This window comes from Mobula hypostoma, chromosome 11 (assembly GCF_963921235.1).
Source record: "Mobula hypostoma chromosome 11, sMobHyp1.1, whole genome shotgun sequence".
NCBI lineage: Eukaryota > Metazoa > Chordata > Chondrichthyes > Myliobatiformes > Myliobatidae > Mobula > Mobula hypostoma.
This window is the reverse complement of record NC_086107.1, coordinates 80,931,618-80,959,223: the sequence shown is the minus strand read 5'-3', so window position 1 is coordinate 80,959,223 and position 27,606 is coordinate 80,931,618. Positions and strand designations below refer to the sequence as shown.

At 44.3% G+C, this 27,606-nt stretch overlaps 1 protein-coding gene across 5 annotated transcripts in view; it reads left to right on the top strand.

The window, feature by feature from the left end:
* Positions 1 to 27,606, top strand: part of LOC134353865 (cytohesin-3-like) — a 113,133-nt gene that overhangs the window by 37,802 nt on the left and 47,725 nt on the right. Inside the window, exons 1-5 of one of the 5 annotated variants that reach the window (XM_063062346.1) lie at positions 14,222 to 14,357; positions 19,682 to 19,764; positions 20,388 to 20,452; positions 21,447 to 21,573; positions 25,953 to 26,019. In XM_063062346.1, coding sequence (XP_062918416.1) covers positions 21,452 to 21,573; positions 25,953 to 26,019 — 189 coding nt within the window. In that variant the 5' untranslated portion in view covers positions 14,222 to 14,357; positions 19,682 to 19,764; positions 20,388 to 20,452; positions 21,447 to 21,451. Of the gene's footprint in view, positions 1 to 14,221; positions 14,358 to 14,715; positions 14,807 to 19,627; positions 19,765 to 20,387; positions 20,453 to 21,446; positions 21,574 to 25,952; positions 26,020 to 27,606 lie in introns of those variants that run through there. The other 4 variants (XM_063062350.1, XM_063062347.1, XM_063062349.1 and 1 more) reach the window with 4 other exon arrangements.

The following is a 27,606-nucleotide window of genomic DNA, read 5'->3' as shown; positions in this document are numbered from 1 at the left end:
AGCAGCAGCAAAAGCATTAACCCTCCATCCTCCCCCTCCCTAGCAAGCATCAACCCACCACCCACCATTCAAGCAATAGCAAAGCCTGCCCAGAGACCATGATCTAGAGTCAATCAAAAGCTCCAATCCATCCCAACACTTCAAAATCTCAGACAGGCTCTCTCTCTCACTAGCGAGAGAGAGAGAGAGAGATATCGCTCCTGTAACAGACAAGGATCCTTCATTTTCACCCTTGTCTTGGTATGGCAAAAGGTTCCAGTCCCCTGGTGTACAAAGAGAAGCTATGCTCATGAGGACCCATCTCGCCCTAGTTGACCGCACACCATCTGAAACTATTCTTGCCTGGATATTATCTTAGTTCTTGCCTTCTCATGATATCCCCACCCTCACGGATACTGCCTGATCTGCTAAGTCACTTCAGCCTTTTCTGTGTTGTTCCAGGTTGCTGCACCTGCAGTCCCCGTATCTCTGAGCTCTTTGAGTTGCTGGAACTAGGGGAAATTTGTCCCTCCTCTCTGAACATTTTTTCAGAGAAAAGATAAGTAATTTGATGAATGAGGAAGCTTAGATGATATCATTGAAATACAGGATTCGGATTATTTCTACCAGTTAAAAATGGAGTAATAAATATGGTATTTCTTCTCGAGAGCAGATCTGAGTTGGAAACCTAGTGGCCCATGGATAGAAGATGGATATTTTTTATTAGGAAGATATTTCACCACTGACAGATAGCTTTTGAATCAGATTGTCAAAGATGTCAGACTGTTCTTCACCAAGTCCCCAGCAACTATCAAGTGCTCATTTACACTAATTACAAGAGTTTCCTGCAGATGCTGGAGACCTTGAGCGGCACACGCAAAATGCTGGAGGAACTCAGCACGTCAGGCAGCATCAGACCAGAAGATCTTCAGCCCATTGAGTCCTGCTCACCATTTCATCATGGTTCATTTATTTTCCCTCCCAACCCCAGGCGTCTGTCTTCTCCCAATAAGCTTTGACACCCTGACTAATCAAGAAACTATCAACCTCCACTTTAAATATACCCAATGACTTGGCCTCCACAGCTGTCTGTGGCACTGAATTCCACAGGTTTACCACCCACAGACTAAAGAAATTACTCCTTATCTCTACTCTGAAGGGTCAGCCTTCTATTCTGAGGCTGTGCCCTCTGGTCCCAGACTCTTCCACTTACTTCTGACTGGGCACATTGCAGCCTTCCTGCCTCACCACTAGCTTCAACAATTTTAGAAGATGTGTATTGATTCTGGATTGATTGCATTTTTTTCAAGTTCTTTTGGCGTTTCTGGACAGTTTTACTCTATATTGATGATTTGTTTATCCCCAACTTTCTCTCTCTACACTCCCGTCCTGTTACACACATTCTTTTCCTGCTCTCTGCTCATAAACCATAGAAAGAACCATAGAAACTACAGCACAGAAACAGGCCTTTTGGCCCTTCTTGGCTGTGCCGAACCATTTTCTGCCTAGTCCCACTGACCTGCACACGGACCATATCCCTCCATACACCTCTCATCCATGTATCTGTCCAATTTATTCTTAAATGTTAAAAAAGAACCCGCATTTACCACCTCGTCTGGCAGCTCATTCCATACTCCCACCACTCTCTGTGTGAAGAAGCCCCCCCTAATGTTCCCTTTAAACTTTCCCCCCTCACCCTTAACCCATGTCCTCTGGTTTTTTTCTCCCCTTGCCTCAGTGGAAAAAGCCTGCTTGCATTCACTCTATCTATACCCATCATAATTTTATATACCTCTATCAAATCTCCCTCATTCTTCTACGCTCCAGGGATAAAGTCCTAACCTATTCAACCTTTCTCTGTAACTGAGTTTCTCAAGTCCTGGCAACATCCTTGTAAACCTTCTCTGCACTCTTTCAACTTTATTTATATCCTTCCTGTAATTTGGTGACCAAAACTGAACACAATACTCTAGATTCGGCCTTACCAATGCCTCATACAACCTCATCATAACATCTTCCTACTTCTTCCGAATCTTAAAAACTCTTCTTGTGGAGTTCCTTCAGTACCAATGAAACAATAACTCCACAAGTTCTGAATATCTCTGGCATTATCTGTTAGGAAAAGAAGGTGTCTGGCTTGCTTATCTTTATCACTGTGAAATTAAGGTATAGGTCAAGAAGACAACATGCACTTATAAAACATTGGTTAGACCCCACTTGGAGTATTGCATGGAGCACTGTTCACCCCAGTACAGGAAGGCTGGGGAGAAGGTGTAGAAGTTTATCAGAATGCTGCCTGTATTAGAGGGCATAGTGATAAGGAGAGGTTGCACGTGGCTATCTTTCATCAGATGTTTGGAAAATTTGGTGTTATCAAAGGCTCTAGCAAATTTCTGCTAATGTGCTGTGGGGAGTGTTCTGACGGGTTGCATCACCATCTGATATGGAGGAGCCACTGCACAGGATCAGAAAAAGCTTCAGAGCATTGTAAACTCAACCATCCCCATTGCTGGCTTACCCCACCAGCCAGGAAATCTTCAAAAGGTGATGTGTCAAGAAGGTGGCATCCATCATTAGGTCATTCAGCCCATTGAGTCTGCTCTGCCATTTGATCATGGTTGATCCATGTCCCTCTTAACCCTGTTCTGCCTTCTCCCTGTAACCTTTCATGACGTGACTAATCAAGAATCTATCAACCACTGCTTTAAATACAATCAATGATCTGGCTTCCAGCTGTGGTAATGAATTCCACAGATTCACCACCCTCTGGCTAAAGAAATTCCTTTTCATTTCTGTTCTAAATGGACGTCCCTCTATTCTGAGATTGTGCCCTGTGTTTAAGCACTCTTGTCACCCAGGAAATGCCCCTTTCTCATTGCTGCTCTCAGGAAGGAGGCACAGGAGCCTGAGGATCCACACTCAGTGTTTTGGGAGCAGCGTATTCCCCTCCACTGTCAGGTTTCTGAACAGTCCATGGACCCATGAACACTACCTCACTATCTTGCTTGCTTTTTTGGACTACTTATTTACTTCTTTATATTTCTTATTGTAACATAGATTTTTGTGTATTGCACTGTCCTGCTGCTGGATAACAACAAATTTCACAACATATGTCAGTGATACTAAACCTGGTTCTGAATCTCATTCTGATTCTGAAAAAAACTTGATTTTTTTTCCCTCTGGAGGCTGAGGGAAGACCTGATAGAGGTACCTAAAATTATGCAAGACGTAAATAGAGTAGACGGTCAGAATCTTTTTTCCCACGGTTGAATTGTCAAATTCTAGAGAGCATGTCTTTAATTTAAGGAGGTAAAGTTTAAAGGAAAGGCGTGAGGAAAGTTTGTTCATGCAGAGTGTGGTAAATACCTGGATTGGGCAGCCAGGGGTGGAAGTAGAAGCAGATATGATAGTGCTGTTCTAGAAGCTTCTAGATTGGTATATATGTGTGTGTGTGTGTGTGTATATATATATAGACCTAAGAAGGTCTTGGCCCGAAATGTCGACTGTTGGTTCATTACCACAGATGCTGCTCCAGTCGACATCTATGTCTATATGTTTCTCCAGTCGATATCATATAGACATTTTGTGTGCCTATATGCACACAACCACAAGAAACTGCAGAGTTGTGGACACAGCTCAGCGCATCACAGGAAGCAGCCTCCCCTCCATAGACTCTATCTACACTTCTCACTGCCTCTGTAAAGCAGCCGCATAATCAGAAACCCCAACCACCCCAGATAATTTCTCTTCTCCCCTCTCCCATCGGGCAGAACATACAAAAGCCTGAAGGCATGTATCACCAGGCTCAAGGACAACGTCTACCCCACTGTTATCAGACTCTTAAATGGACTCTTGTACGATAAGATAGACTCTCGGCCTCACATCTACCTCATTATGATCTTGCAGTTGATTGTTTACCTGCACTGCACTTTCTCAAACAACAGGAATTCTGCAGATGCTGGAAATTCAAGCAACACACATCAAAGTTGCTGGTGAACGCAACAGGCCAGGCAACATCTCTAGGAAGAGATACAGTTGACGCTTTAGGCCGAGACCCTTCGTCAGGACTAACTGAAGGAAGAGTTAGTAAGAGCTTACTAACTCTTCCTTCAGTTAGTCCTGACGAAGGGTCTCGGCCTGAAACGTCGACTATACCTCTTCCTAGAGAGGCTGCCTGGCCTGCTGCATTCACCAGCAACTTTGATGTGTGTTGCTGCACTTTCTCAGTAGTGGTTACACTTCATCTGTATAAAAGATATTAAGAGGAATAGATAGAGTGGACAGCCAGCGCCTCTTCCTCAGGGCATCACTGCTCAATACAAGAGGACATGGCTTTAAGGTAAGGAGTGGGAAGTTCAAGGGGGATATTAGAGGAAGGTTTTTTACTCAGAGGGTGGTTGGTGCATGGAATGCACTGCCTGGGTCAGTGGTGGAGGCAGATACACTAGTGAAGTTTAAGAGACTACTAGACAGGTATATGGAGGAATTTAAGGTAGGGGGTTATTTCAGAGGCAGGGTTTGAGGGTCGGCACAACATTGTGGGCCGAAGGGCCTGTACTGTGCTGTACTATTCTATGTTCTATGTTCTATGTTCCATTCTATCTCAGTGAACTGTGTAATGGTTTGATCTGTATGAACTGTATGCAATTCAAGTTTTTTACTGTGTCTTGGTACCAGTGACAGTAATAACCAAATACCAATACCATAGAAGAACATTCAGGGAAAGGAGGGACATGGACCATGTGCAGGCAGAGGGGATTTAGTTTACCTTGGCATGGTGTTCAGCATAGACATTGTGAGCCAAAGAGCCTCCGCCTGTGCTGTACTGATTTATATTCGATGCTCCACTGCAGAGTTTGTCTTGCTTTGTGCATTGTTGCAGAGATGTTGACAGACTCTGCTCTCGGTTTCTCTGTCATGCACTAATTAGGCCACTTCCTGCAATGCAGAGATCTGCGCTTGGATGGGGAATGGGGAATTGCAGCCACGGGCTTCAGAAGTGACTTCCTCCTCAGAACACCAATACCCTGCTTCCCTTTTCCCAGGCTCTCAGCATTAGGCAATGCTCTACTAAGTCAGACCCGCCTGAGCAATTCCCAATGTTCACTATTAGTGCAACCCCGCAGTCTGGTTTCTGTTAGACGCTAATGACAAACTGATCATTAAGTAATTTATTATACAAATCCATAGCAACGCACACAAAATGCTGGAGGATCTCAGCAGGCCAGGCAGCACCGATGGAAGTGAATAAACAATCGATGTCTGGGTTACTCAGGACTGGAACGGAAGGGAGAAGACACCAGGATAAAACTGGGGGAGGGGAAGGAGGAAGGCTAGAAGGTGATAGGTGAAGCCAAGTCGGTAGGAAAGTTAAAGAGCTGGAGAGGAAGGAATGTGATAGGAGAGGAGAGTGGACCACAGGAGAAAGGGAATGAGGAGGGGCACCGGGGGAAGTGATAGGCAGATGAGAAGAGGGAAGAGGCCAGAGGGGGGAATAGAAGAAGAAGGGAAGAGGAGGGAGTTTTTTTTACCATTATACAAATTTATTGTCATGTGCACAAGTACTTTATGTGTATGCACAGCGCAATGAAAAACTTACTTGCAGCAGCATGACAGTCACATCACATCAGATACATAATATTCACAAGGGAAACATAAATGAGTGACACAAATTTCAGAAAAACACTGCTTTAACAAAAGTAGGTCCATTATAGGGCAAAGTAGTCAAACTTAAAGTTGCCACACTTCAGTAATGCTTAGGGTTGTGTTGGTTGGTACAAGAAGCAGGTAGCTGAAGTGAAGTCTCTGTTCCTGGCCCTGGCGATTTGTGACTTCAGGCTTCTGTACCTCCTGCCGATAGGTAGCTATGAGAAGATGGTCGGGACCTTTGATGACAGATGCGGTAATCTTGATGTAGATATAGATATTACTGATGGTGGGGAGGGACGTGTCTGTGATGTACTGGGCTAAGTCCACTACTCTCTGCAGCTCCTTACGTTTCTGTGCACTTGAATTATCACACCAGACCACGACGCAACTAGTGAAGATACTTTCAACAATACCATCTGTAGAAGTTTGTTTGAATGTTTGGTGGCAAGCTGAACCTCCTTAACCTTCTAAGAAAGTAAAGACCCATAAGACAAGATACAGGAGCAGAAGTAGCCCATTCAGCCCATCAAGTCTGCTCCGCCATTCAATCATGGGCTGATCCAGTTCTTCCAGTCATCCCCACTCCCCTGCTTTCACCCTATATCCTTTAATGCCCGGGCTAATCAAGAACCAATCTGTCTCTGCCTTAAATACATCCAATGACTTGGTTTTCACAGCCGCTCATGGCAACAAATTCCACAGATTTACCACCCTCTGACTAAAGTAATTTCTCCGCACCTCAGTTCTAAAAGGACATCCTTCAATCCTGAAGTCGTGCCCTCTTGTCCTAGGTTCCCCTACTATGGGAAATAACTTTGCCATATCTAATCTGTTCAGGCCTTTTAACATTTGAAATGTTTCTATGAGATCCCCCCTCATTCTCTTGAACTGCAGGGAATACAGCCCAAGAGCTGCCAGACATTCCTCATATGGTAACCCTCTCATTCCCGGAATCATTCTCGTGAATCTTCTCTGAACCCTCTTCAATGTCAGTATATCCTTTCTAACATAAGGACCTCAAAACTGCACACAATACTCCAAGTGTGGTCTCACGAGTGCCTTATAGAGCCTCAACATCATATCCCTGCTCTTATATTCTATACCTCTAGAAATGAATGCCACATTGCATTCGCCCTCTTCACAGCCGACTCAACCTGGAGGTTAACCTTTAGGGTATCCTGCATAAGGACTCCCAAGTCCCTTTGCATCTCTGCATTTTGAATTCTCTCCCCATCTAAATAATAGTCTGCCCGTTTATTTCTTCCACCAAAGTGCATGGCCATACACTTTCCAACATTGTATTTCATTTGCCCATTCCCCTAAACTAATTAAGTCTCTCTGCAGTTTCTCTGTTTCCTCAACACTACCAACTCCTCCACCTATCTTCGTATCATTGGCAAATTTAGTCACAAATTCATTAATACCTTAGTCTAAACCATTGACATACATCTGAAAAAGCAATGGTGCCAACACCAACCCCTGTGGAACTCCACTGGTAACCGGCAGCCAGCCAGAATAGGATCCCTTTATTCCCACTCTCTGTTTTCTTCTGACCAGCCTATGCTCCACCCATGCTCATAACTTTCCTGCTAAGCAGCCTCATGTGTGGCACCTTGTCAAAGGCCTTCTGAAAATCTAAGTACACCATATCTACTGCATCTCCTTTGTCTACACTGCTTGTAATTTCCTCAAAGAATTGCATTAGGTTTGTCAGACAGGATTTTCCTTTCCCTGGTGTGTCTTTCTTGTGATTGCATCTATGTGCTAGGCCCAGGTCAGGTCACAGCCGAATGTACCTCTGAACTGAATTAATAAGCTCTTCCTGGGCTTCCAGCCAGGTACGGGTTTCAATTTTAACTGATGTTTCGATGACAAGCTCTTCCATCTTCATCAGGGATGATGCCTGGGCATGTCTAGTCCCTTACGGGTTTGTGGATTTCCACGGTTTCTGGAAGGATTGTCAGGATCCTGAAGAAATACCGGATTAATACCATCCACGAACTTGTAAGGAAGCTCAAATCACAGGTTATGTGGGTCAAGGATGACCTGGGACTCAGGTTGGCTGGTGTTTACAGGATTCCCAAAGCAGTGTATATCGGCCAGATGGGATGTGCGGTAGAAACCCGCATCAAGGAGCACAGGAAGTTTATCTGTTTGGGTTACCCAGAGAAATTGGCGGAGGCAGAACATTGCATTTGCAATGGCCATAGGATTGACTTCAACGGCACAAAACTGCTGTGCTGTGCTAACGGCTTTTGGAATGCTCGGTAAAGGAAGCCATTGAGTAAAACTAAAGGAAAATAATTTTCACAAAGACGAAGGTCTCGCTCTAAGAACAAACTGGAATTTGATTGTAAACAAAGTGGGAGAGCAGAAACCTGATTGGATGAGGACTAACCAATCAGGAGGGATGGACAATGGGGTATAAATGCCACTGGACTAGACATGCCCAGTCATCATCCCTGATGAAGATGGCAGTTTGCCATCAAAACGTCAGTTAAAATCGATACTTATACCTGACTGGAATCCCACGAAGAGTTTATTCATCATATACGCCGGGAAAGCCTTTTTGTGAATTGAATGTTTGCTGGGTTGTACTAGGTGGTGATACGTGTGTATAGAGTCACATAGAAATCTAATGGGAGTTGATAGCCTTCCCCGAAAAACATCAATGAACTGGAAGGGTTTGTCACTATTGCTGACAGAAGCTTAACTATTAAAGCATAAGACATAGGAACAGAAATAGGCCATTTAATACTAACTCGTAATATTTAAGAACCTATCAATGTCCATTTTGAATATACTCAATGATGTGGCTCCACAGCCGTCTGTAGCAATGAATTCTTCAGATGCACTAATGACTTGAGTTTAAAGTTGTGATTTAAACACAAATCCCTGGATGAATCATCTGGGCCTTAGAAATTTGTTTGGGAATGTAATCTTACACCTTGTAGCATAAGAAGAGGCCATTTGGTACATCGTTCCTGTACTAGCTCGTTGCAGAAGGTCACTGATGGCCGTTATTCTCCATCCCATGCCCATTTCACCACCACTTTCTCCTTTTCAGGAAATTAGCCAATTCTGCAAAGTTATTGTTGGATTTCCTTCCTTGTCCCATTCACTTAGGGAGCTTCTGACTACAGCAAGTTGGTTCCTCAGTCTGAAACCAATGTCAGCCCGCGACTGAGCTGAGGAAGCTAGACAGGATTTAGAAACATAGAAACATAGAAAATAGGTGCAGGAGTAGGCCATTCGGCCCTTCGAGCCTGCACCGCCATTTATTATGATCATGGCTGATCATCCAACTCAGAACCCCGCCCCAGCCTTCCCTCCATACCCCCTGACCCCTGTAGCCAGAAGGGCCATATCTAACTCCCTCTTAAACATAGCCAATGAACTGACCTCAACAGTTTGCTGTGGCAGAGAATTCCACAGATTCACCACTCTATGTGTGAAGAAGTTTTTCCTAATCTCGGTCCTAAAAGGCTTCCCCTCTATCCTCAAACTGTGACCCCTCGTTTTGGACTTCCCCAACATCGGGAACAATCTTCCTGCATCTAGCCTGTCCAATCCCTTTAGGATCTTATACGTTTCAATCAGATCCCCCCTCAATCTTCTAAATTCCAACGAGTACAAGCCCAGTTCATCCAGTCTTTCTTCATATGAAAGTCCTGCCATCCCAGGAATCAATCTAGTGAACCTTCTTTGTACTCCCTCTATGGCAAAGATGTCTTTCCTCAGATTAGGGGACCAAAACTGCACACAATACTCCAGGTGTGGTCTCACCAAGGCCTTGTACAACTGCAGTAGTACCTCCCTGCTCCTGTACTCGAATCCTCTCGCTATAAATGCCAGCATACCATTCGCCTTTTTCACCGCCTGCTGTACCTGCATGCCCACTTTCAATGACTGGTGTATAATGACACCCAGGTCTCGTTGCACCTCCCCTTTTCCTAATCGGCCACCATTCAGATAATAATCTGTTTTCCTATTTTTGCCACCAAAGTGGATAACTTCACATTTATCCACATTAAATTGCATCTGCCATGAGTTTGCCCACTCACCCAACCTATCCAAGTCACCCTGCATCCTCTTAGCATCCTCCTCACTGCTAACACTGCCGCCAAGCTTCGTGTCATCCGCAAACTTGGAGATGCTGCATTTAATTCCCTCATCCAAGTCATTAATATATATTGTAAACAACTGGGGTCCCAGCACTGAGCCTTGTGGTACCCCACTAGTCACCGCCTGCCATTCTGAAAAGGTCCCGTTTATTCCCACTCTTTGCTTCCTGTCTGCTAACCAATTCTCCACCCACACCAATACCTTACCCCCAATACCGTGTGCTTTAAGTTTGCACACTAATCTCCTATGTGGGACCTTGTCAAAAGCCTTTTGAAAATCCAAATATACCACATCCACTGGTTCTCCCCCATCCACTCTACTAGTTACATCCTCAAAAAATTCTATGAGATTCGTCAGACATGATTTTCCTTTCACAAATCCATGCTGACTTTGTCCGATCATTTCACCGCTTTCCAAATGTGCTGTTATCACATCCTTGATAACTGACTCCAGCAGTTTCCCCACCACCGACGTTAGGCTAACCGGCCTATAATTCCCCGGTTTCTCTCTCCCTCCTTTTTTAAAAAGTGGGGTTACATTAGCCACCCTCCAATCCTCAGGAACTAGTCCAGAATCTAACGAGTTTTGAAAAATTATCACTAATGCATCCACTATTTCTTGGGCTACTTCCTTAAGCACTCTAGGATGCAGACCATCTGGCCCTGGGGATTTATCTGCCTTCAATCCCTTCAATTTACCTAACACCACTTCCCTACTAACATGTGTTTCACTCAGTTCCTCCATCTCACTGGACCCTCTGTCCCTTACTATTTCTGGAAGATTATTTATGTCCTCCTTAGTGAAGACAGAACCAAAGTAATTATTCAATTGGTCTGCCATGTCCTTGCTCCCCATAATCAATTCACCTGTTTCTGTCTGCAGGGGACCTACATTTGTCTTTACCAGTCTTTTCCTTTTTACATATCTATAAAAGCTTTTACAGTCCGTTTTTATGTTCTCTGCCAGTTTTCTCTCATAATCTTTTTTCCCCTTCCTAATTAAGCCCTTTGTCCTCCTCTGCTGAACTCTGAATTCCTCCCAGTCCTCAGGTGAGCCACTTTCTCTGGCTAATTTGTATGCTACTTCTTTGGAATTGATACTATCCCTAATTTCTCTTGTCAGCCACGGGTGCACTACCTTCCTTGATTTATTCTTTTGCCAAACTGGGATGAAGAATTGTTGTAGTTCATCCATGCAACCTATAAATGCTTGCCATTGCATATCCGCCGTCAATCCTTTAAGTGTCATTTGCCAGTCTATCTTAGCTAATTCACGTCTCATACCTTCAAAGTTCCCCTTCTTTGCAGAATTACTCAAGAGTTAGGAACAAACAAAGGTCATTTAGCCCAATGAGGGTGCTAAACCCTTGAGTCATAATCAAATAATGGAGCAGACTCGATGGGCCAAATGGCCTAATTCAGCTCCTATGTCTTATGGTCTTATGGTCTTATTTACATATGTGATCCCCTGTCATTGTGATGGAATTCGCAAGTGTGTCATTTGGCAGTGTTCTGATGCAGCTGGTGAAGTCATAGAGTCATAGAGCACTACACCACAGAAGCAGGCTCTTCAGCCCATCTAATTTGTGCTGGACTGTTATCCTGCCTAGATCCATCTACCCACGCCTGAACTGAGCACTCCAAAACTCTCTCATCCAAACTTCTCCTCAGTGCCACAACTGAACCTGCATCCACCACTTCCACTGGCAGCTCATTCCACACTTGCACCACCCTCTGAGTGAAGAAGTTCCCTCTCAGGTTCCCCTTAAGTAATTCACCTTTCACCCTTAACCTATGACCTCTAGTTCCAGTCTTACCCAACCTCTATGGGAAAAGTCTGCTTGTGTTTACCCTATCAATACCCCTCATAATTTTGTATACCTCTATTAAATCTCACCTCATTCTCCTACGCTCCAGGGAATAAAATCAAGTTCAAGGTCAAGTTCATTGTCATCTGGCTGTACATATATACAAACAAACAAAACATCCCTCCAGACCTTGGTGCTCCCACAAAACACATATCACACACAGCACATATACCAAAATATTACCACAAATAACCTAATAAAATATAATTCAAAATGCAGGTAGTGCACAGGACAGATAAACAGTAAACAGTACAGTAAACAGCTTGCTGTCCTAGTGGCAAGACCTCGGTGGTGTCAGGCTATTCATTAGTCTCACAACCTGGGGGAAGAAACTGTTACCCAGTCTGGCAGTCCTCGTCCTGATGCTCCTGTACCTCCTTCCAGACAGTAGTGGGCCGAAGAGATTGTGGGATGGGTGGTGGGGATCCTTAACAATGTTTTGGACCCTTTGTCTGTGATGCTCCCAGTAAATGTCACAAATAGGTGGGAGGGAGACCCCAGTGATCCTCTCAGTGGTTGTCACTGTTGTCTGTAGGGTCTTGTGGTCCAGTGTCTTGCAGCTTCCGTACCACACAATGATGCAGCCAGACAGGACACGCTTGATGGTTCTCCTGTAGAAAGTCGTTAGAATGGAGCGGGGAGCCTTGCACACCTCAGTCTCCTCAGAAAGTGCAGACACTGCTGTGCCTTCTTGACTAGTGAGGAGGTGTTGTAGGTCCAGGTCAGGTTGTCCGCTATGTGCACACCAAGGAACTTTGTGCTCTTCACTCTCTCCACAGCAGAGCTATTGATTTGCAGTGGAGAGTGGTTGACTGTGCCTCCCTGAAGTCCACAATCATCTCCTTTGTCTTGTCCACAGTGAGACTCAGGTAGTTGTTCTCACACCATTTGACAAGCCTCTCTGCCTCCTTTCTGTGTACCAACTCATCATTGTTGCTGATGAGGCCAACCACTGTAGTGCCATCAGACAACTTGATGATGTGGTTTGGACTGGATCTGGCAGTGCAGTCATAGGTCAGTGATGGGCTGAGCATACAGCCCTGTGGGGCACCAGTGCTCAACATGATGTTGCTGCCAACTCTGACTGGAGTCTTCCCATCAATAAGCTGCAGAGAGGGGTGTTGAGTCCCAACGAGGACAGTTTACCCACCAGCCTCTGAGGGATGATCATGCTAAACGCTGTGCTGAAGTCGATGAACAACATCCTGACATGCAAGACATTGCTTTCTAGGTGGGACCTAGAATGTGAAGGTCATAAATTATTCAGCACTTCCTTGTATGTCAGGTCCTCAAATCCTGTCATCTTTGTAAATTTTCTTCGTGAAAACCTACCTGAGGTTCTAAGAGAGATGAAGATGCTCAACCCTGGACAGACCCATGGTTCATTTACTGTATTTCTTTGTGCTACTGTGAACACCTGCAAGGAAATGAACCTCAGGGTAGTATATTCTGTGACAAATGCACTTTGATAATGATTATTTTGGACTTTTAACTTTGGATTTTACTAGCTGCTAGTTCTGGATAATTGACTCAGGGACAGGACCTTCAGTTTCCTTACACATCACAGAGTTCTGCCAATGAGATACTTCCCATTTGGCTTGACCAAGATATCAGAAGCCATTGACCGAAAAGGGCCAGCTGATTTTCTTAAACCTGAAGACGGGAAATTTGAGGCTTGGGGGACAGTCTATGTGTGTGAGAGAGGGAAGAATGGGGCTTGTTTTGCTGTTGTTGTGTTCTGTGAGGTTCTGCTGGACATGGTGAGTATGCCATATTGGCACTGGAATGTGTGAAGACACTTGTTGGCAGCCCCCAGCACTTCCTTGAGTTGTGTTGGGTGGCAACACAAACAATGCATTTCACACCCTGTTTTGATGTACATGTGATCAATTAATGAATCTGAATCTGAATCTAACCACAAGGGTACCAAGGACATCAGCTGATCAAGGAAATTGAGGGAAGTAGAGGCACTGAGTAATACATTTATACTGAACCAATCCAAGCTCTCCATGGTGCCCACACAGCTAGTCCCAATTTTCTGCATTTGACCTACGCCCCTCCAAGCCCCACCCCTTCAAGTGCTTCTTAAATGCTGCTATTGTAGTTGCCTCGATGATCTCCTCTGGCAGCTCGTTCAATTTTCTCACCAGCCTCTGAGTGAAAAACTGCCCCTTTTTAAATCTTTACCTCTCACCCTAAACCTATGCACCCCTAGTTCTGGACTCCGTACCTTAGGAAAAAGATTGTTACTGTATCCTTTTCTCTGCCTTTCATAATTTTAAACATTTCTATAAGGTTACCCCTCATTCTCCTACTTTCCAAGAAACGAAGACTTGGTTTGATCAACCTCTCCCTGTAAATGGTACCTCTTTGGCAAGGAACAAGTTGCAGAAGGAGAGGATGGTGAGTCGTGGGCCATCACCATGGCACAAAAAGTGTTAAGCACATTTACCAACTTCTTAGTAAAACAGAGCACTCACTGTTTCCTGGAACTGACTGTGGACGAGGTCACAGGGGGCGGGATTTAGTGCTGTTTTAGGTTTTTAGATAACAGTGCACCAAACCTAAGTTCTGGCACTACCCACACATCATCTGGTCATTAATCTTTTACTGGGGGAGAGGAGATACATTATAAGCAGATCGTCCAATTCCTTAGCACCGTGTTGGATATTACATACCGTATGTGGTCGGCTATGAACAGTTCCTGTACCGCACCTTCAATGTTCTAACATTCTCAGTGAGTTCCCTATTGGCTATTTCTATCAACTACTGTTATGCGCGGGCAAGGTGCATTGACATGGTGATTTGATGGACCTGAAGAGCAGGGGCCACTAGTTTGTTCAAGTAAGATCTGAGACTAAACACTAATCAATTAACTAGTTCATCCGGTTTGCTGTTGTTGTGTTGTTAGGCAGAGAAGGTTAGAAAAGGTAAGGAGAAAGTACTGTATACGTGAGTCCTTAGACCACTTTCTGTCATTACATGCCTTAAGTGTCTGTTATATGAGACAGTCTGTGGTTTTGGCTAGCAACCTTGGTCAAACCAGGAGAGCAAATTATTCTGCAAAGTCCTTAGACACATGCTTGCTTTTACAGTAAGACGTCCATTGTTGGCTGGGAGATTGCAAGATTTTAGACACCACACATTTCCCCCCTCCACTTCTGAGAAACAGCAAAGTGTTTACAGGTAAACAAATGCAGATGCAGCTTCTTGTTTTAGCTTCTTTGTTCCAGCAGAGAAGAGAACCAAGCTGTCTACATCTCTGTGCTGGGTTCTTGAATGCCCTTCAGTTTGTTCCAGTTGCCTGCCCCTTCCTCAAGCTTGGCAGATTTTCTTTTACCTTCTTAAGAATTTATTCAATTCCCTTCTGAAAGTTCACATTGAATTTATCTACAGCCTCTTAAGAAACACTTTTCAGATCAATGTTTAAAAAGTGGAGGAACAGAGGGATCTTTGGGTCCATGTCCGTAGATTCCTCAAAGTTGCTATGCATGCTGATGGGGTGGTCATAGCGTTTTAACCTTCATTTGTCAGGAGATTGAGTTCAAGAGTCACAAGGTGATACTGCAGCTCTATAAAACTCTAAGTGTGTTAGAACACACTTGGAATATTGTGTTTGGTCTGGTCGCTCCATTATAGGAAGGATGTGGAAGCTTTAGAGAGAGGGCAGAGGTGAGTTACCAGGATGCTACCTGGATCAGAGAGTATGTATTATTGGGATAGGTTGAGTGAGCTAGGGCTTTTCTCTTTGGAGTGAAGGAGGATGAGAAATGATAAGATGATAAGATGCATGGATCAATTGGACAGCCCAATACCTTCTCCCAGGGCGGAAATGGCTAATACGAGAGGGCATAATTTTAAGATGGTTGGAAGAAAGTACGGTGGGTGTCAGAAGTAAGTTTAACACACAGAGAGTGGTGGGTGTATGGAACGTGCTGCCAAGGGTGATGGTAGAGGCAGATATATTAGGGGCATTTAAGAGACTCTTAGATAGGCACATGGATGGAAGAAAACTGGAGAACTATGTGGAAGAGAATGGTTAGATTGATCTTGGAGTAGATTAAAAGTACAATATAACATCATGGACCCAAGGGCCTTTACTGTGCTGAATTGTTCTATGTTCTAAGATTTTCTTCTCATACCTCCAGTTCATTTGCAAATTATCTTAGTGTTACTTTTGTTCAGCAATTCTTAGATACCTTGCCAGTGGAAACATGTTCTCAGTATTATTTACTTATTTAATTTTTTAAAATTTGTTCAGTTTGTCTTCTTCTGTGCATTGGTTGCTTGTGGGTATTTTATCATGGATTCTATTGTATTTCATTATTTTCCTGTGAATACCTGCAAGAAACTGAATCTCCAGGTAGCATTTGGTGACATTCAAAGCTCAAAGTTCAAAGTACATTTATTATCAAAGTATGTATACACTAAACAACCTTGAGGTTCATCACATTACGAGCAGCCACAAAAAACCCCAAAGAACCCATAAAAAAAGACTGTCAAACATCCAAAGTGCAGAGAAAAAAACAATCAAATTGTGCAAACAGTAAAAGTAAGCAAACAGAAAGTGAATCCACAGACAGGAAGCCTGTGGCAGCCATACCAGGCCAAACCCTCAGCCTCAGTTCAGTGCAGAGCCGAGTAAATATCATGGAGCATCTAGCAGATTTGGCCTGACCCTTGCATTTGGTCCCAACACCCTGCCTTTTCAATCTGGCCCTGTGTTTAAATTGGCCAAAACATCGGTTCGTTCCTCACTCTAGGACAAGTCACTTTGACACATTCTGGGCCTGGATCCCACTGCCACATTTTGGCCTGTACCCGACCTTTACAAATTCGCCTGGTGCTTAGATCAACCAGTTCTTACTTTCAGTTCAGATGGACGGGCCCCAACTATTCCTCACCTCTGTTCAGCCTGACTTTGCCTTGCCTCCGTTAACCTTGAATCTGCCACAACCTCAGCTCAGCTTCACCTCGCACCCACTCACTTCGACCCTCGACTCAGCCCCCCCTTCGCTCCCCTCTGCATTGTTCATGATGATTGTTAACCATAAATTTTACTAGAAAAAGTGTTAGTAAATAAAGTATTTAGTTGTATTCTTTGTCTTGTTTGTCACCAGTAAATAGTCACTGGGCTTTGTCGGCGTCATCTTAATTTGGACATACAGTACAGGCATTTTGATATTTTTACTTTGAACTTTAAACTTTAAGTATGTTCTCTCTAACCAGTCCATCAAAACCCTTCAAAATACTGAGCACCTCTTACTAAATCCCTCAGTGGATATTCTTCAGTTCTTCCAGGGAACGATGGGATGGTGGAGCAGACTCAATGGGCTGAATGGCCTAATTCTGCTCCTATGCCTTTTGGTCTTAGGGAATGAACTTCCCTTCTACCATTCTAACAAATTATTTCTGTATCCTGTCTAAGGAGACCATTCTCAGATGAAGTTAATACCCTGTCTGTCTTCCAAGAGGGTAGCCCGGGAGTCTAGGATCAGTGACACATCATTAATTACAATTCCAACCACTCAGAACTGGCATCAGAGTCAGGTTTACTATCACTGTGAAATGTCGTGAAATTTGTTGCTTTGCAGTAGAAGTAGACTGCAATACATAAAAATTACAATATGAAATATACTAAAAATAAATACATAGTGCACAAAGAGAACATAATCGTGATGTAGTGTTCATGGGTGGGTTCATAGACTGTTCAAAAATCTGAAGGAAGGGGAAAAACTGTTCCTAAAACGTTGAGTGTATGTCTTCAGGCTTCTGTACCTCCTCCCTGATGGTAGCAATGAGAAGAGTTCAGGTCCTAGATGGCGAGACTCCTTCCTGATGCCTTCTTGGTGCATCGCCTTTTGAAGATGTGCTCGATGCTGGGGAAACTAGCGCCCGTGATGGAGCTGGTTGAATGTGCAACTTTCTGCAGCTTTTTCTGATTCCACACCAGCCAGTGATGCATTCAGTCAGAATCCTCTGCACATTATATCTGTAGAAATTTGCTAGAGTCTTTGGTGACATACTATATCTCCACAGACTCCTAATGAAATATAGCAACTGGTGTGTCTTCTTCATAATTGTATCAATATGTTGGCCCAGGATAGATCCTCTGAGACGCTGACACCCAGGGATTTAAAGCTGCTCGCACTTTCCACTGCTGACCCCTCGATGAGAACTGATGTGTTCCCCCGACTCCCCTGTCCTGAAATCCACAAAGAGTTCCTTGGTCTTACTGATGTCAAGTTTGAGGTTGTTGTTGTGACACCAGTTGATCTATCTCCCTCCTGTGTGCTTCCTCATCAGTCACCAGTTGCTGAGATCTCCTCCTGTAAACTCCTCCCCGAGTTTATTCTCTCCATTCTTGATGGTCATGCTTTCTTCTCTCCAGGGATTGTAATTCTTTCACTTTCTTCCTCCCTCCTTTTCAAGTTGTTCATTAAATCCTAACACTTTGATAAACCCTCTGCTTGTCTGCACCTCCTCCTTCCCTTTCACCTGTGGTCCACTCTCCTCTCCTATCACATTCCTTCTTCAGCCCTTTTCCAACTGCCAATTTCATCCTCCCACCCTCCCTCTCCCACCCACCTTCTCCCCGCACCTGGCTTCACCTATCACTTTCTAACTTATACTCCTTCCCCTCCCCCCACATTCTTATTCTGGCTTCTTCTCCTTTCCTTTCCAGTCCTGGTGAAGTATCTTGGTTTAAAATGTTGACTGTGTATTCCCCTTCATAGATGCTGCCTGCCCCACTGAGTGGTTTAAAATGTTGACTGTGTATTCCTCTTCAAAGACGTTGCCTGCCCTGCTGAGTTTCCCCCAAGCAAGAGAAAATCTGCAGATGCTGGAAAACCAAGCAACACACTCAAAATACTGCAGGAACTCAGCAAGCCAGGCAGCATCTATGGAAAAGAGTACAATCTCAGCCCAAGATGTCAAATACACTCTTTTCCATAGTTGCTGCCTGGCCTGCTGAGTTCCTCCAACATTTTGTGTGTGTTACTGTGAATTTCCAGCATCTGCAGAATTGCTTGTGTTTATGATGCTACTGTGACACCCCTTAGTTACAATCTTACTGGAAAGTCTACCTGGTTCTCTAATTCCTTCTGAGTAGTCAAGTTGCCATCATCACCTTCTAAGCCACTGTCACAATGAACAATGCATCTTGTTCTAAAGTCAGTGCTACACTGCAACACCCTGCAGAGGATAATAAAACAACCTGAGAAGATCACTGGGGTCTTCCTCACCCTATTTGTGACATTTGCTGCGAGTGTCGCAGACGAAGGGCCTGAAGCACTGTTGAGCATCCCACAATCTCTTTGACCCACCATGTATCCCACAATCTCTTTCACCCACCACATATCCCACAATCTCTTTCACCCACCATCCATCCCACAATCTCTTTAACCCACCACCCATCCCACAATCTCTTTGACCCACCACCTCTTTGACCCACCACGTATCCCACAATCTCTTTGACCCACCACGTATCCCACAATCTCTTTGACCCACCACATATCCCACAATCTCTTTCACCCACCACATATCCCATAATCTCTTTGACCCACCACCCATCCCACAATCTCTTTGACCCACCACGTATCCCACAATCTCTTTGACCCACCACCCATCCCACAATCTCTTTGACCCACCACCTCAGGAAGAAGGTACTGAAGCATCAGGACTAGGACTGCCAGACTGGGTAACAGCTCCTTCCCTCAGGCTGTGAGGTTAATGAATACCCTGCCACCACCGAGGTCTCATCACCTAGGATATCGAGCCGTGTCCTGTTTACTGTACTGTTTACCTGTGCTGGACACTGCATGCATTTTGAATGATGCTGTATTAACTTATTTGTGGTAATATTTTGTTTAATGTGCTGTGTGTGGTATATGCTTTGTGGGCGTACCATGTTCTAGGAACATTGTTTTGTTTGGTTGTATATATGTACAGTCAGATAATAGAAAACTTGAAGTTGAACTTGAATTTTCAATTGTCTACCAACAGAAGAGAAGAACCTTGTGAGTAAAATCCAACTCTGCTAATCTGCTTCCTCCTCAGAATCTTCAGAGCTAACTTTGCAGGAACAGGAAGAAGTTAAGGTTATACGCCTACATAAGGAGGAACTGTTGGAGGACATTGAGGTACCTGAAGAACACTGTCTTCTCCTTATCGTGTTTCTCTTGTGGTATGGTGTGGCAGTGGAGGCAGCACAGTAGCGTAGCGGTTGACGCAATCACTTTAGAGCGCCCCAAATCACCGATCGGTGACAAATAAAGCTACAGCTAATCTTTTCTTCATCTCACTCATCATGGGAGCTTGCTGTGTATGGTTTGACTGCCCTGTTTCCTGCTTCACCCAGTGACTGAACTTCAGAAGTACCTCACTGAGTGTCACATGATTCAGGGCAAAGTGAAAGGTACTATGTAAATGCAGTGTTTCCTTCTCCCTTGTTTCTATCAACTCTATATATTCTCCATTAGATCTTTCCTCCTCATTTAATGAAACTTGCCCAGGCCTGAGTACAAACTTTCCACCCTAACTTTGTCAACTTTAGTGGTCAGCACTGTAGCATAGTGTGTATGTTCTCTATGTGATCCGTGGGTTTCCTCTGGGTGCTCTGGTTCCCTCCCACATTCCAAAGGGGTTAACTAGATACATGGGTGCAATTGGTTGGTTGGGACCCATTGGGCCAGAAGGGCCTGACATTGTACTGTATCTCGAAATACGGTAGTAATTAAAAACTGTTAATAATTCTTTTCTTCAGAAGCTGAAGATGGAAATTGCAGAAATCATTGCGGAGCTTGAGGACTTCAATCACACAGAGGAGAGGTGAGTCAAAGACAATTTGACCAGATGAATGACGCAAGGCTAGCTAAATGGGAACAGTTTGGATGCATCATTTCAATTTGGTAAGCCTATTGGTAAGCACAGACCAGTTTCCAGGCTGTATGACTCTAAATCCCAAAAATGAAGCATTTCTATTACCTGTCAGATATGACTCTAAATCCCATCATATAACTCTAAATGCCATTGTATGACTCTAAATCCCATCGTAGTTCCAACAATGAAGTGGTTCCATTATCTACCAGGCAACATCCGTTAGTCTTGCGAGACCATGGATCTGCACCTGGAAAGTCTTCACTCTCCAGGGTGCAGGCCTGGGCAAGGTTGTATGGAAGACCAGCAGTTGCCCATGCTGCAAGTCTCCCCTCTCCACGACACCAATGTTGTCCAAAGGAGGGACATTAGGACCCATACAGCTTGGCACCAGTGTCGTTGCAGAGCAACGTGTGATTAAGTGCCTTGCTCAAGGACACAACACGTTGCCTTGGCTGGGGCTCAAATTCACAACCTTCACGTCGCTAGTCCAATGCCTTAACCACTTGGCCACGTGCCCACACCAGGCATCAAGACATACTAGATATGGACAACAGAAATTCTGCAGATGCTCAAAATCCAAAGCAATACACACAAAGTGAACAAAGAGTTGAATTTTCAGGCTGAGAATCTCCTTCAGGACAATATTCTAGATATGCTATATCTCTATAAACAAAATAAATAAATATAGTCCTTCCTATTTATTGAGGTTTAGGTGTAAATGTAATTAAATCACTAGACAATAAAAAAAACACCTGGTTCACTTCAAGAAAGGAAACTGCCCTCTTTACCGAGTCTGGCCTATGATCCACTAATGTGGCTAACTTGTAACTACCTCCGTGGGTCAGGGGTAATTCAGGATTGACAGTAAATGCTGGCATGGCCAATGGTCTCTGCATCTCATGAATGAATAAATGAACCAAGTTACATTTATTGCACATTACAGTGGTAATGGACACAAGCGATTCTGCAGATGCTGGAAATCCAGAGATATATACACACCAGCTCCTGGAGGAACTCAGAGGATCAGTCAGCATCTATGGAATGGAATACATTGAATTACACAGCCGACTGTGAGGAATTTGTACATTCTCCCGTGACTGCGTGGGTTTTCTCCTGGTGCTCTGGTTTCCTCCCATATTCTAAAGGATGTACGGGTTAGGGTTAGTAAGTTGTGGGCATGCTATGCTGGTGGCAGAAGCATGGTGACCTTTGCACATCCTTGGAATGGCGCATGTGACAAATAAAACTAATATCGCTAAAAAAAATCTCATCTCACATTGCGAAGGTGTACAGGTTAGTAGGTTAATTGGTCACATGGGTGTATTTGGGTGGAACTGATTCGTTGGGCCTGAAGGGCCTGTTAACGTAATGTATCTCTAAAATATAAAAAGTAAAAATGGTTGGTGTGAAGGAGTCACTGGGACACTGGATACAAAGATAACACACTAAGGAAGGCAACCTCAGCAAAGTACTGGAGTGAAAATTTACGGAGATGTTGCCAGGCCTGGAGGACCTGAGTTATAAGGAAAGCTTGAATAGGTTAGGACTTTATTCCTTGGAATGTTGAAGATTGAGGGGAGATTTGATAGAGGTATACAAAATTATGAGGGATATAGATAAGGTTTTTCCACTGAGGTTGGGTGGGACTACAACTAGAGGTCATGGGTTAAGGGTGAAAGGTGAAAAGTTTAAGGGGAACATGAGGGGAAACTTCACACAGATGGTTGTGAGAGTGTGGAATGTGCTGCCAGTACAAGTGGTGCATGTGAGCTTGAATTCAGTGTTTAAGAGAAGTTTACATAAGTACATGGATGGGAAGGGTATGGAGGGCTATTGCCCCTGTGCAGGTCAATGGGACTTGGCAGATTAAATAGTTCAGCATGTTTTTCAATAGAAAAGCCTGTTTCTGCATTGTACTTTTCTATGACCCTGAATTTCATAGATTTTCAGTCTACTCAAAGAAACGTGAACTGGTGGGATCTGGGGGAGGGGGCAAAGTGAACTGATGCATCCAGCTGCAAATGAAGCCAATTTAGTCAATCTCTGGATAGAATACAAAGCTTGCTATAAATAACACATCAGATTTCAACAAGCACATGAAAGGAATGCACAGAATTGCTGGGGGAGCTGAAGAAGGTCATTTGTCCCGTTGTGAATCATGGAATGATAGAGAATTTACCACATCAGGAGGCCTTTAGGCCCATTCCATCCATGTTAGCTGCAAGAGAGCTGCCCAAGAAAGCACTGTGGGTCATGTACAAGAACATATTTACAACTTTTACAACCTACTCTATCTGTGCTTCTTATAATTCTATAAGCCTCCATTAGATTTTCGGTGCTAGGGGAGAATAATCCAAGTTTGTCCAGCCTCTCCTTATTGCTAATGCAAAACTTCAGAACACCTTCACCACTGTTGTCTTCTCTGTAACAGGTGGGAAATTGGATAAATTCCTGATGGAGAAACAATATCAAGGCCATAAGGAAAAGGTAGAGACACTGCAGTAAGCAGGGTGATCTTTGAGGGGGTTGGAGGAAATTCCATGGAAGAAAACAACAGCATGAACAATAATGTTTGTGTGGATATGGCATGCCACCTAAAACTTTGACAAACTTCCACAGATGCATGGTTGAGAGTATCCTAACTGCTTGCTTCACAGCCTGATATAGAAACACCAATGCCCAGGAACAGAAAAGTCTACAGAAAGTGGTGAATGCAGCCCAGTCCTTCAGAGGAAAAACCTTCTCCACCATTGAGCAGATTTACAAGGAGTGCTGTCACAAGAAAGAAGCATCCATTATCAAGGACTCCTGTTGTGAATTTAATAGTTCATGCTTAATCCAACAACATATCTACAATATTACTCAAGTGTTACTGAAGTATTAAATGCACAGCAATTTATATGTGAAAGTACATAAATGACAAACGTTATTAAGTCATGAGAGCTCACCTCACTGAGTAAAACTGAGTGTACATGAGTCATCCCGGGCTCTCACATGTATTTCTTTTGATTCATTTTCGGAATTACAAAACATAACAATGGCAACTAGTAAGTTTTAAAATGAACCCAAGTTGACTACCTACCTGTTGAAGCACAGCACATTGTTTCTTCACAAGGGGAGAGAGATGGTTGGTTTAAAAAAGGGCAGAAAATGGATGAAATTCATGTGATCATAAACAGAGAACTAGGTGATAATAATCAGAAATTTTAAAAAATGAAGAAATGGCTGGCTACATTGGAACTATAGATGTGTTTGATTGCACAATAGATAACTGGATCATGTATACTGAACGAATTGAGCAGTATTTTGAAACAAATGGAGTAACCGATGAAAAACAAGTGCTAGTTTTCACTATACTCCTTGCCTATCCTCTGCGCTTCCCCCTCCCCCTTTCTTTCTCCCTAGGCCTCCTGTCCCATGATCCTCTCATATCCCTTTTGCTAATCAACTTTCCAGCTCTTAGCTCCATCCCTCCCCCTCCTGTATCTCCTATCATTTCACATCTTCCCCTCCCCCTCCTACTTTCAAATCTCTTACTATCTCTTCTTTCAGTTAGTTCTGATGAAGGGTCTCGGCCCGAAACGTCGACTGTACCCCTTCCTATAAATGCTGCCTGGCCTGCTGTGTTCACCAGCATTTGTATGTGTGTTGCTTGAAATTCCAGCATCTACAGATTTCCTCGTGTTTGCTAGTTTTACTGAGTGCAATTAGTGGAAGAACATACAGTTTGCTTAAAAGCTTAACTGCTCCAACCAAACCAGCCGAAATGAGCTTTGCTGATATCATGAACGTAATGCAGAAACATTTAGAACTGAAACCATTGTTGATTGCAGAACACTTTTGGCTTCATAAGTGGAATAAAAAGGCAGGAGAGTCCATTTCAGCATTTGTGCCTAAATTGAAGAGCATTGCCAGTTCAGTGATGGACTTAATAATGCACTGAGATATCATTTAGTTGTGGAATATTAAAAACAGGAGGGTCAGCATTGTGGGGACATGATTGGCTGAAACAATTACAACTTGACTGGAGATCTATCCACAATTTGCATGCCACACCCCCTGCAACAGAGTCAACTGAGAGTGATTTAAGAAAGGTGCTGGATGATGCCACAGCAGTGTTCAAGGATGGCTTTGGAAAACTCAAATATATCAAGGGTAAAATAGTGTTAAATGAAAATGCCACACCCAAGTTTTAAAAAGACCATTCGGTTCCTTATACTATTTGTGATAAAGTAGCCAGTGTGCTAGATCGCATGGAGGTTGAATCATTCTTTCCGAGGCCAAGTGGAGCACATGGGCAATGCTAGTGGTCCCAGAAAACTGGGTCTGTCGAGATCTGTGGTGATTTTAAGGTAACTATTGACCCAATACTGAAAGTAGATCAATACTCTCTGCCCAGAACAGAGGATATCTTTGCAAACCTTTCTGGAGGGAAACACTTCAGCAAAGTAGACTGAGCTGAGGCAGACCTACAGATGGAAATGGAAGAAGAGTCCAAAGTGTTTCTCAATATAAAAACTCACAAAGGGCTTTATTACTATAATAGGGATATTTTTGGAGTAGCATCTGCTCCTGCACTGTGGCAGAAACTATGGACCAGGTGCCACAGGTCTATCCATATTAACCTGGACGACATCATTGTTACCTGTAAGGATAACAAGGAACATCTCAGCTCCAAAATGTCAAGAAATGTTAAAATGATTGGAGGGTTATGGGCTCAGAGCACAATGCATGAGTGTGAATTCTTTTAACCAAACATCACTTACTGTGGGTACACTATCACAAGATTGAATTCAAGGGGACCAACTAATCATGGAAATGCAGATGGAAAAGAAAAAAAAAACAAAAAATTTAGAAAAGAGGACACTCCTCTTGACTATTCTTCATTATACAAATTGTCTGTCTCCCTATTACAAATCCAAAGGGAAATCAGAAAAGATACCACACTGTCTCACATCTACATGGCAACTCAAAATGGCTGGAATATCCAGTTCCCCATTTTCGCCAACAGATGAACTTGCCCTTGATGGGGGTTGCCTTATGTGGGGATTGAGAGCTGTTGGACCATCCAAACTGAGAGCTAAAGTGTTGAAGGAGCTACATACTGGTCCTCTACATGTGGTCAAAATGATAGCATAGTCTGGGGGCCTGGGATAGGTCAGCAGTCGAGCAGCTTGTCACACACTGTGTGGGATGCCATCACATCCAGAATATGCAAAGAGCAGTGCCTCTCCATCCCTGGGAATGGCCTGCATTGCCCTGGCAGAGGATACTTGTGGGTTTTACCACACCCTAATTGGGCACTCATTTCTTGGTAATGCATACCATGCTAGACCAATTTTTTCTCTGGGTCTGTTTTCCCCAAAGGCTGTCCATGTCTAGGTGAATAAGGAGCTGAGTTGCATTTTATTAGATTTTATTATTAAAATTTGTGTTTATTTCCATTTAGTAAAATCGCAGAAAGGAACAAGCTGATGGCCACGGGCAGAAAGAAATTCAACATGGATCCGAAAAAGGTACCAACTCTCTTCTCAATGCACTTTCCACTGCTCTCTGTGACAAGAGTGATTTCACTACATCTTATGCCTGGATGGTGGGGGTCTTTGATGATGGATGCTCCTCCCTTGTGGCAGTGCTCCAAGTATATGTGCTCAGTGCTGGGGTGAGCTTTGTCTTTGATGGACTGGGCTGGGCTGTGTCCGCCATGTTCTGTAGACTGTTTGGTTCCTGGACATTGCTCTTACTTTGCTGATACAACCAGAGCTCCAGTGTAGAGACTGCAGATGCTGGATATCCAGTGCTCCAGTGTAGAGACAGTAGATGCTGGACATCCAGAGCCCCGTGTAGAGACTGCAGATGCTGGACAACCAGAGCCCCAGTGTAGAGACTGCAGATGCTGGACAACCACAGCCCCAGTGTATAGACAGCAGATGCTGGACGTCCAGTGCTCCAGTGAAGAGACAGCAGATGCTGGACACCCAGAGCCCCAGTGTAGAGGCTGCAGATGCTGGACATCCAGAGCCCCAGTATAGAGACTGCAGATGCTGGACAACCACAGCCCCAGTGCAGAGACTGCAGATGCTGGACAACCAGAGCCCCAGTGTATAGACAGCAGATGCTGGACAACCACAGCCCCAGTGCAGAGACTGCAGATGCTGGACAACCAGAGCCCCAGTGTAGAGACTGCAGATGCTGGACAACCAGAGCCCCACTGTAGAGACAGCAGATGCTGGACAACCAGAGCCCCAGTGTAGAGACTGCAGATGCTGGACGTCCAGTGCTCCAGTGTAGAGACAGCAGATGCTGGACACCCAGAGCCCCAGTGTAGAGACTGCAGATGCCGGACAACCAGAGCTCCAGTGTGGAGACAGCAGATGCTGGACAACCAGAGCCCCAGTGTAGAGACTGCAGATGCTGGACAACCAGAGCTCCAGTGTAGAGACTGCAGATGCTGGACATCCAGAGCCCCAGTGTAGAGACAGCAGATGCTGGACATCCAGTGCTGCAGTGTAGAGACTGCAGATGCTGGACACCCAGAGCCCCAGTGTAGAGACTGCAGATACTGGACATCCAGAGCCCCAGTGCAGAGACTGCAGATGCTGGACACCCAGAGCCCCAGTGTAGAGACAGCAGATGCTGGACATCCAGACAGACACACAGAGGACATGTAGGTCACTTCTCACCACCACACAGGCAAAGCCCTGCGGCAACATACAAGATAATGGGGTGGGGGGGGGGTCTCAGTGGGTCAGGCAACACCTGTAGAGAGAAATGGACAGTTGATGCTTCAGGTTGAAACCTTTCATTCGACTGGGCAGAAAGAGGGAGAGTGCCAGTATAAGAAGTTTAGAGGAACAGGAATTGAAGTGTGACAGATGGGTCCGAGTGGGGGGGTAGGTGATAGGTGGGTGAGGGAGGGGACTTACTCCCTCTCTCCATCTGCTCATCAGTAACACACTCCTCCCACTGGTTCCCTTCCCCACCTCCCTACCTTTATTCCATGGTCTATTGTCCTCTCTTATCAGATTCCATCTTCTTCAGCCCTTCCATTTGTCACCTCACAGCTTCAATCCTACTCTCCTTCCTCCCACCCAACTTTGTAT